Source organism: Crocuta crocuta, unplaced genomic scaffold (assembly GCF_008692635.1).
Source record: "Crocuta crocuta isolate KB4526 unplaced genomic scaffold, BGI_CrCroc_1.0 scaffold129, whole genome shotgun sequence".
Taxonomy (NCBI): Eukaryota; Metazoa; Chordata; class Mammalia; order Carnivora; family Hyaenidae; genus Crocuta; species Crocuta crocuta.
This window is the reverse complement of record NW_027551571.1, coordinates 12,273,724-12,283,937: the sequence shown is the minus strand read 5'-3', so window position 1 is coordinate 12,283,937 and position 10,214 is coordinate 12,273,724. Positions and strand designations below refer to the sequence as shown.

At 44.6% G+C, this 10,214-nt stretch overlaps 1 protein-coding gene across 1 annotated transcript; it reads right to left on the bottom strand.

Annotated features, from left to right (window-relative positions):
* Window positions 1–1,770: 1,770 nt before the first annotated feature.
* MSGN1 (mesogenin 1) lies at window positions 1,771–2,343 on the bottom strand. Its single transcript, XM_077751053.1, has one exon. The coding sequence runs from the start codon at window positions 2,341–2,343 to the stop codon at window positions 1,771–1,773; it is 573 nt and encodes a 190-aa protein (XP_077607179.1).
* Window positions 2,344–10,214: the final 7,871 nt, after the last annotated feature.

Here is a 10,214-nt window from a genome sequence, read left to right as displayed (position 1 = left end):
CTACTAAAAATTACCATGTATAAATATAATTGTCTGTGATGATTGTTATAGCATTTTGGGGGAATAAAAAAGTGAGCCAGCCCAAATATTACTCAAAAGGTGACTCTTTAAACAAATTATGCAACACCTGTGCTCTGGCACATTGGCCCTCTGATCTCCACTATACTCTTCACATGTGTAACTCAGAGCAAGTCTGTGTTTCCATCTCCTCATCTATACAATCAAGGTAATAATGAGACTTACATCACAGATTTATCTGTGTTAAATGAGAAGGACTTTCATTATGTATTGCTAAGTAAAAAAAAAAAAAGCAGTTTGCAGAACTCAAGGTATTTTTAAGTGTATGCATGCCTCTATTTATTTGTAAATGTTTGTACTGACAAAAGGAAAATGTGGAAAAGTTATACATTAAACTGTGAACACATATACTGCTTTTGTTAATATGTCATTTAAAAGAAAGAAAAATCAAAAAAAAGAAAAGGAAAAATCAACAATAGGAAAAGAAATGACAGGAGACATTAACAGACTATTCATTGGGGGAAAAAATATATAAATGGTTAATAACCATTTGGAGAAAAATTTAGTCTTAAAAAAAAAAGCCTTCTTAGTTTAAAGGTTTTGAGAACATCCTTAACTCAAAGCCCCCTTTTGGCTGCTTGGGCCACTCCTATTAGCCAAACCGAGGGTGCCTTTCACCGCCCCCAGACAAGGCCCCGTGAAGTGTGTGTGTATGCGTGGGGGGTGTTTTGTTTAGGTGCACAAGAGCTGAGGGCTGATTTGGAGAAGAGGGATGTGTGGAGGAAGAACAAATACCTCTGGAGGGGCCCGAGACAGAGTTGAATTCTAATCCCAACTCTGACTCATCTATAGAATTAAAATAGTGTCTTATTCTTTTTGAACCAATCTCTACATTTGAGAAAGGACTCAGTGAAGGGATTCAATGACCTTAGTTTCATAGCAGGCCTGGCCCAGGCAGTGCCTAACCCCCCAGGCCCTGCTTCAAGCCCACCCCATGGGCTGAGTACCCCCCACCTTCCTCTTCCTTCCTACCCACTCACTCCCTGGCATCCAGTGCATGCAGCCCCCTGTCCCCTGCATTAACAGAGGAAGTGCTGGTCTGTACTTCACTGTCTCTTAATGAGGTCTGTCTGCCTGTGCTATTTACCATGATGCTAACTCCTTCTGCATTTACGTGATTTGGGTTCCTGCAAAAGAAAAGGCATGATTTTAGTCAAACAGACACAAGTACCCACGCAAGCACACAGACAAAATAAAAACAGGAATGCTACAGCCCTTTACTTGATACACATCATTCTAAATAAGAATCCAGGTGTCACACTGGATGCTATACAACATCTGGGTTTAGTCTGCAACAGAAAGCAAGCTCCCACCACCAAAATAATGAGAGAAGATTAATGGTGACAATTTTACGTTATTGACAAAATGCATTTAAAGTCATCGGTCCTCTAAAATACCTTGGACGGGCAGAGAAGGGCAAAGCAATCTGTCTCTTCGCAAGGGGCTGGGTGCCTGAGACACCGTGGCGGAAAATGCCTGCTTGTCTGGCTGTTAAGTGTTCTGGTGGTTCCAAGAAGTCCAATGGGAATTCCCTTAGAACTTTCCAGACAACGAAGTCACCACGCTTACTATATTAAAAAGAAAAAAAAAAAACCCAACTCTGTGCCGTGGCTCCGTGAGCTAGTCCAGGTCCCGAAGGCTCTCCTGTCCCCTCCCAGGGGCCCGGATGGGTCGCGGTCCCTGGGGCGGAGCTCAAGTGCTCTGGGGCCGAGGCTCTCTCCCGCTGTTGAGGAGGTCCGTGAGCTCTCCGATGTACTTGATGGTGTACTTCAGCGTCTGGATCTTGGTGAGCGGCTGGCCCCGCTGGCTGTACACAGGCGGCAAGTAATTCCGGAGGGTGTGCAGCGCATCGGCCAAGGTCCTCATGCGGAGCTTCTCCCTCTCGCTGGCCTTCCGTCTCCGCTGCACCGACATCCTGACCTTGGCGCCCTTCTGGGTCTTGGGGCCGCCAGCGCCCTGTAGATAGGCGGGCTGGAAGGCTAACATGTTGTAGTCCACCTCCACCAGGCCACCGGTTCCTCGGCCACCGCTGCCCCCGTCGTCGGCTCCTCCGTGCCCGCAGGGCAGCCCAGGCGCGGCTGGACGGGGGGAAGAAGCGTAGGACTCCAGCGACGGAGCCGGAGACAGGCTCTGCGTGGGGGAGGACTCGTTCAACTCAAAGGGCCCTGCCCTGTCGTTCCAGTCCCAGGATGCCAGCAGGCCAGGGCTGTCGGAGGGGCCCAGGCCCTCTTCGAGGCCAAGGAAGGTCTCACGCAGGTTGTCCATGCCTGGGAGACAGCTGCAGAGAGAACGGCTCCCTGGCAAGTGAGAAAGAGAGTCTTGCCGCCAGCCAGGGCAAGCTCTCTTTTATGATGGTGGGGGAGAAGTGATAAAGTGGGAAAGAGGGACGGGTGGGGGGAGTTCAAAGGAGACACCAAGGACCAGGATGGAAAATGAACTCTTCAAGTGTCACTTTCTCCTCATTGATAATTAGCATCTTCCAGCTAAAATGTCTTTAAACAAAAAGGCCTCCGAGAGAAGAAAAAAGGAATTATCTTGTTGTAACTAAACCAATTAAGGCTGCATAACTAGACTTAGCATTGTCCTGTGGAACTCATTAATGAGGGAGCCAAAGAAAACAAACCTGGGGCAATTTGCAGCAAGGAGGTGGTGGCCCAGGGCCCTGGTGGAGAGTCCCAGGGTGCCCCAGAGGGCCGCCATCCCCATCCAGCAAGACCTCGTAGATATTGCAGAGCAAATGGGGTGTCCTGATGGAGAAGCAGTGTGGTCTAGGGGCAGCGAACCTCTCTGGGCCTGGATTCCACAGCACGTCAAAGGCAGACAAGTATGGCTCTTACTTCAGAGGGCTTTCCGGAAGTCAGCACACAGCAGACACACAGCGAATGCCGCCTTCCCTCTTGCCTTCCTCTTCACCAAATTTTCCTGAGTTCTGTAGACTGCAGACGTGCCTCCAACGTGCTCACACTCAGAAAGACAAAGGCCAGCCTCTCCAGGAAAGCCAGAGCCTTAATGAGCAGGAAATATCCTTTGAGAAGCTTAAAGCCCTTGCTTTAACTGAGCAGATTGGGATTTTCCACAGCAAACAGACACCACGAAACAGAAAACTCTTTTAAGGCAGGGAGTTTGCAGAATACCTGCCACTTTGCCTCCTGAAGGTCTTTTAAAAATCCAGCGCAGAGTCACACCTTGGTTTTTGAAATGTATAGCGGAAGTGTGAAATTAACTAGGGAGCCCGTTTTCCCCACCATCGCTCCAAATGCCACCGAATGTGTTAAGTTGGATGGTCCTGCTAGTTTGCTTCACTTCCTACGTGCTCTGAGAGATAGACGCTGTGTGTTGGGAAGGGGTCTCGGATTCCCCCATTTGTCCCACGAATTTAACGTATTCTCCATGTAAATAACTCTACGAATTAGTATTAACATCAGATCAAAGTGAGTTACATAGCAGAGTAATATTTAACGTGTCCTTTAACATGGTTAAGTCCCTTTACAATTATGGAAAAGATGTCAATGGTCTTAATTAGAACACTTACGGTATTTTTTAATTAACTAGGCTCAGGGAAAGCAGCTAATCTGTAAAAGAATGCTCTTAAATTCACCACTTACTAAAGGACCCTAAGCCCTATCCTGAAGAATAAACATTAATGAAACCTATTAAGTGTAATAAATAACCTCCTCTCTCTGCCCCCCTCTGCTCTTTCTCTTCCTTCAGTTCTTACTGCAAAGCCTAGAATCTGCTAATATTATTCAACAAACTTTATATATAACTAACCTATATATTTTTTAGAATCTCATTTTACACATGAAAATACTGAGGCTCTAAGAGGTTAAGAAACTCAGTTAAGAGGCACCTGGGTGACTCAGTTAGGTTGAGCATCCAGCTTGGCTCCGGTCATGATCTCTCAGTCCATGAGTTCGAGCCCCGTGTTGGGCTCTATTTTGACAGCTCAGAGCCTGGAGCCTGCTTCAGATTCAGGGTCTCCCTCTCTTTCTGTCCCTCTCCTGCTCACACTCTGTCTCTCTGTCTCTCTCTCTCAAAAATAAATAATAATAAAACATTAACAAAATTTTTTAAAAAAGAAAGAAACTCATTTAAGATATCCTTGGTAGGAAGGGGTGGAGCCAAGACTCAGAGTAAGACCCCAAAGCCCACTTCTTAAAAAAAAAAATCTATTTTCTCTATTTTAGTTGTTTGTAATAGAGGCAGGTGACTTGAATGTGATTCAAAGAGAAGGAGACTCTCAGTAGACCCTAGATGGCTATGATGGCCACTGCCATAGTAAGCTTTCACTTGTAATTCTAAGTAAGTATTTCCTTGTAATACTAATTCTGATCCCAGACTCCGGAGCTGTTGCTTTTTTCCTTCTACAGCTTTTTTCTAAAATGACTTATTTCTTAAACTTCTATTTTCAGAAATTTCATTTCCTAAATGAAACAGGATCTGCTAAATGCTTGGTGCATTGTAGACACTTTGTAAGTGTGGGCTTTATTCCTGTTGTGACCATCATTCACGGCCAGACTCACCAGTATCAGAATGACTTATTCTGCTCTGGCTCCTTCACCCCTGACCCCAGCCCCCCAGCGGTGCTGCTCCCCTAGAAACTGCTCTAAGAGCAAGGAAAACGGCCTAGTTTCCATGTTTGTCAATATACACTCTGGTAAGAAATCAGTCAGAACTACACTGGCACTTCCCCTGCTGGATTCCCTGCTGGATGAGAAGTATCACGTCTCCCATCTGTGGGAAATGGTGGTGCAGGAGGGTCAACCGTCATTAGCACTTGAGGGCTATGGCTGGGCACGCACTGGTTAGGTGTTTTTCTGTGTCCCCTGAAAATAAGGCAGAAAACTGGACAGTACTAGGCTGGACCCAGTAAAACCTAGCTGAGAGTGTGGTATAGTAGAAAGATGAGCCAGAGTTCATCTCCTTTCAAGCACATGGTTCATCTTTTCAGGGCTCCAGCATTTTACTTTGTAAAAAGAGGATAATAATATCTGTCCTGTCTTTTTTATGAAGAGCATCTGTAAAATAAGGTGTTTGGAACAAGGATCATTAAACTCCCTTCCAGCTCTAAAATGCAATGAAACGTGTTACTGTGTGTGTGAACTTGATTAAAAGCACCCACTGTACCAGTGTGAAAGGACTTAGAGACAATCGAGTCCATCCTTTTATCTGCATTCTAGAGATGACAATGACTTCTTTAATGTCATGTTAAAAGGCTGTGGCAGAAATGGGAATAGAAAGCAAAGTTGTCTAATTCCCAGATCTGCCATTTTCCTCCTAGAAACTAATACAGATTAAGCGATACGTAAGCTTTCTTATCAGTCAGACTATATAGTTCCCACATTACTGAGTTAATGGGATAAATATCTTAATATGCATTTAAAGATCATTCACTGAGCAAACACTGATAAGATATTGTGACTATGTATCCATCAACGGACGAATGGATCAAGAAGATGTGGTTTATCTATACCATGGAATACTACATGGCAATGAGAAAGAGTGAGATCTGGCCATGTGTAGCAACCTGGATGGACCTTAAGGGTGTTATGCTGAGCGAAATAAGTCAGGCAGAGAAGGACAAATAACATATGTTTGCACATATAGGAGGATTAGGAGGAACTTAACGGAGGACCATGGGGGAGAAGAAGAGGGGAAATGGTGGGGGAAAGGGAGGGAGGTAAACCATGAGAGACTCTTGAATGCTGAGAACACACTGAGGACTGATGGATGTGGGGGGGGAGGGGAGAGATGGGCATGGAGGAGGGGCACTTGTGGGGATGAGCACTGGGTGTTATATGGAAACCAACTTGACAATAAACTATCGGTAAAAAAAAAAATTAAATGGCATCCAACAACAACAACAAAAAGATATTGTGACTATGATGGTAACAAACTGAAAAGAAGTCCCCACACTGAGGCATGTCCCCAAGAGTCCTTGCAAAATTTCCTTGTCCTAGTTTCCAAAGAGTAACATGGAGGTACAGATTGGCTCTCAAACCAGGTCCATGGCAACCTTTTGATTGTAGCTCTCCCTAATGCGCAGGACCCAGGATTTGCCACACAGATTAATGAGTGTCTAATTTTCACCAGGAAGAGCTTCTGAGGGGATGCCAGTCATATCCCTGATAACAGCCATGACAGAGGCATGGACAACTGGGTATTTTACAGTAGCCTGTAGTGAAGATTGTAGAGGAGACTGTAGACTCTAGAACTGGCCAGGAAGCTAGGCAGAGCCACTTCTGAGAAACTGACAAATAGCTCTCAGAGAATCAACAGGAAACAGAAGGCAACAGACTGCTGTCATGTGTGAACCTAAAACCACTTGTGGTTCCACGTCACTGCCAGCCCGTAAGGCACCTCTGTGCAAATTAGAAAAATACCTAGCTTGGTCTTCTTTCAGCCCCCACTGACCTCCTTGGCCAGGCTCACTTATGCGGGACTCAATCGCCACAAATAGTGGCCCTGGGAAGCCCTCTGTGATGTCTCCTTTGCAGCATTAGCATTTTTCGTACTTGAGTGACTGTTCAGATATTGTTGGACAGATAGATAGCGGCAGCAGTGGCAGGAGTGTGTCTACTAGCATCAGACTCATCTTACACTGGCTACTGAATAATTGTGAACTTGGGTAAGCTTTAAGTATGGCAATTAATATTGCCGTACGTATTAAACTCTGTTCAGTGAGTTGTTGATTCCTTGAGTCAAGAGAAGTTACAGCCACACTACATGGGTCGACAAGTACATCTCTCCCATTTTCTTTGGTGTCAACTCACTTTGGCTTAGAAATCAAAATCCCCCCCTTCAAATGAAGCCTTTTTTCTTTTTATTTTCTTTTTAACAAAACCAATTTAGAGTTCTTCACCAAAGAGCAGTAGTTGCGCAGGGCCAGTGACGGAGGCATCAGCCTCCAGTGCAGTCAATAAAGGGATGCATTGCCTATAGATCATTTGAAAACAGATAAAGCTGACCGTGAGTTGGTTTGTGTTTTACTGTCACTATCCAGTGCCAACTCTAAACAATGACAAAAATAAAACAAGCACTCCTAGCTATGATGGAGCACTCCCACCATCGACCTCTCCTTGGTAACCACTGCCAAAGAGAACTTTAAACTTTGCTCAGAAGTTTGGAACTGTGACCCAAGGCACCCCAATCCTAGTGTTTTAAAAAATATTTTATTTATTTCTGAGACAGAGACACAGTGTGAGCAGGGGAGGGTCAGAGAGAGAGGGAGACACAGAATCTGAAACAGGCTCCAGGCTCTGAGCTAGCTGTCAGCACAGAGCCCCATGTGGGGCTCGAACCCACGAATCGTGAGATCATGACCTGAACCCAAGTCGGATGCTCAACTGACTGAGCCACCCGGGTGCCCCTCCCCAATCCTAGTTTTGACCCTGATTGACTATAGAACATTGAGTGAGTCATTCACCCCTTATGTACTTTGGTTTCCTCACGGGAAAGTTAGGGTCAACCTATATACCGTGTTGCTAAAAAGCTAAAACAATTTAAAGCTGAAACTTGCCTTTGAGAAGTGGAAAGGGCTATAGGAATATATTAAGATGTTTTCAAGATTAATAAAAGTAACTAAGGTCATTGATAAAATGATCCGCTCGGAACCTGACAATTTTGCCATGCTATAGAACACTGGGTGAATCAGCATGGAAACTGGCTTTTTAAAATCTATCTTGTGAGAAATAGCATTATCCACAGATCTTCAAGAAACGTCAAGATGGAAGGTCTATTCCTCTAATGACTTCCTAGACCCCTTTACCATATAAGACAATTTGTATGGACCATTTGCTCAAGGCAGAGAGAGGGCTTGAGTGGATTTCAGCTTCTCATAATGTTGCAGAAAGCCTTTGGACAGATCTGTAAACTAAAAATACTAATCCTGGAGTCTAATTAAAATGAGAACTTCTTTGTTGAATTCCTACTAGGCCCTGAGAATTACACCTGTTTCTTTTAGATGTATTAGGTCATCTTAATTTTCTCACAACTCTCTATGATAGAGGTTATAATCCACCATACCTAAAGCTTACAATGTAGAGACCTGGTAAAAGTGTGTTCTTTATGAGCTAAGTATTAGTATTTCAATAGTACAGGCCATACTGAAGCTAAGAGAGATTCATAAATGGGTTCAAGATCACAATTACTCACACTCTAAACATGAGGGACCCGGTGTTCAGAAAGGGACCTAGCAGACACAGTAAGGGGATGGAAAGGCAGGCTAGGTACTACCTAAGTCTGTATGAATGCCATGTCCAGCTTCTACAGTAGACTCTGTCCCCCTTCCCCAAAGCAATGTCACCCGTGTAGTATAATCTTGAGAAAATCTGCAAGATGCAGGGCTTGGTTCAAATCCTACCACCTCTAAGAAGCCTACCCCCCCACTTGCCTCAGCCCTCAGAATTTCTTCCTTCTCTGATTGGCAGTACATAGCTTTGACTCCATTCATTTGACACTAATACGTAGTGCCTGATGTTCTGGTTATCTATCCGCATTAGTTTGACTTGCTTTCCCAATTTCATTGCAAGTTCCTTGAAGGTATAGATAATTATTTTGCTGGGTCTCAGCATGGTGGGTGGAGCTAAGAAGGTGACCATCAATTAGCCTATTGTTTTTTTATTTGGTATATGTTGAGTGCCAAGCTCTGCACTGGGTGCTGAGAACAGAAAGTTAAATTAAGAAGCTTTTGTCTTCATGTTGCTTAGAGTACTGAGGGTGGAGATAGAGAAGTAAAAATACTGATAAAACAATGTACAAATGTTGTGATAAATGTAACCATAGGGCACATGCATGGCTGTAGGTGACAGCCCCCAGGAATCCTCTGTAATGTGTCCCCATCACAAATTAGCACTGTTAGAGCTTCACCAAACACTGGTGGTTGGATAGAAAGTGATTGGTGTCCAGAGGAGAGCCACTAAACCTGAGCCAAATCTTATAAATATTCACACCCAGATGAGGGGCACAGAAAAGAATTAGGAGGACTTTCTGAAAGACATTATTTCTACAGTCTTGCTTTTTAAGTAACACTCCTGTGGGTTCTTAAAAGGATGTTCTTTTAAAAGCAGAACTGTTTTAGTGAAATGAAAGGTTAAGGGAGCTCCTTCTAGACAGTGCATGAAGGTCAGATATAGTATGAATTGTGCAGGAAACCACTAGCTCCGTATCTGCAGGGGATCCAGTGGAGGCTGAGGTTGGAGAGGTAAGCCTTGTCCCTAAGGATAAGGTACTTGGTGACAAGAAGCCTCTAGTCATCATCATTAGGTTGAAGCGGAGGCGGACTGGGCCAGCCCAGCGCTGGAGAAACCATACCAGCTGCTTATGGAGATCGTGTATAGAGACCAAGGCTGTTCAAGGTATTATTCTAGGAGCTTAAAGTAGATCATCTCACATTAATCCTCACAGGAACCCAACAAAGTAGATGGCAGCAGCAGCCCTCATCCTGTTTTACTAATAAGAAATTGAGGCAGAGGGGGGTTCAGTGACTTGCCCCAGACCCTACACCTGATGACTGCTAACCCAGGATTCAAACCTAGGCAGGCCATCTGAGGTCCAGACTTTTAACCTCTGACTAAAAGAACTGAGAACAGCTGGAAGCATCCGCATGATGGTCCCCATAGTGCTCTTGAAGCCAGAACTCAAGCTTAAACCACAATTCAGTAAATACAGGAAGACCGATTGGTTGGTGCCATTCCATCATGCAGCCAGGGGATTCAGAGTACCTGAGACTGGCCCCGTGTACGAGGTATTGTGGGGCTAAGAAGATTCTGTAGGTTTGGACTTTCTGTCTTCATTCCTAAATTAAGCACCCCTGGAAGTCTTTTCTACCCCAGTAACTAGACAGACCTCATTCCTATAGGCTAAGGAGACTGTCGTGACCTGCAGAGGCACCTTGGTCATACTCAGTGATGAAAAGAATAATAAATTTATTTAGTATGAAATGCTTTGTTGATAATAACAATGATAATGCTTTCCTCATTTTTTTTATTTCTGAGAGAGAAAGAGAAAGAGAGAGAGAGAGAAAGAGAATGTGAGCAGGGAAGGGTCAGAGACAGAAGGAGTTACAGAATCTGAAACAGGCTCCAGGCTCTGAGCTAGCTGTCAGCACAGAGCCCGATGCAGGGCTCGAACCCATG

Bases quoted from the DNA above. Each gene is read 5' to 3' on its own strand.
- MSGN1 (XM_077751053.1), bottom strand. From the start codon at position 2,343: ATGGACAACCTGCGTGAGACCTTCCTTGGCCTCGAAGAGGGCCTGGGC.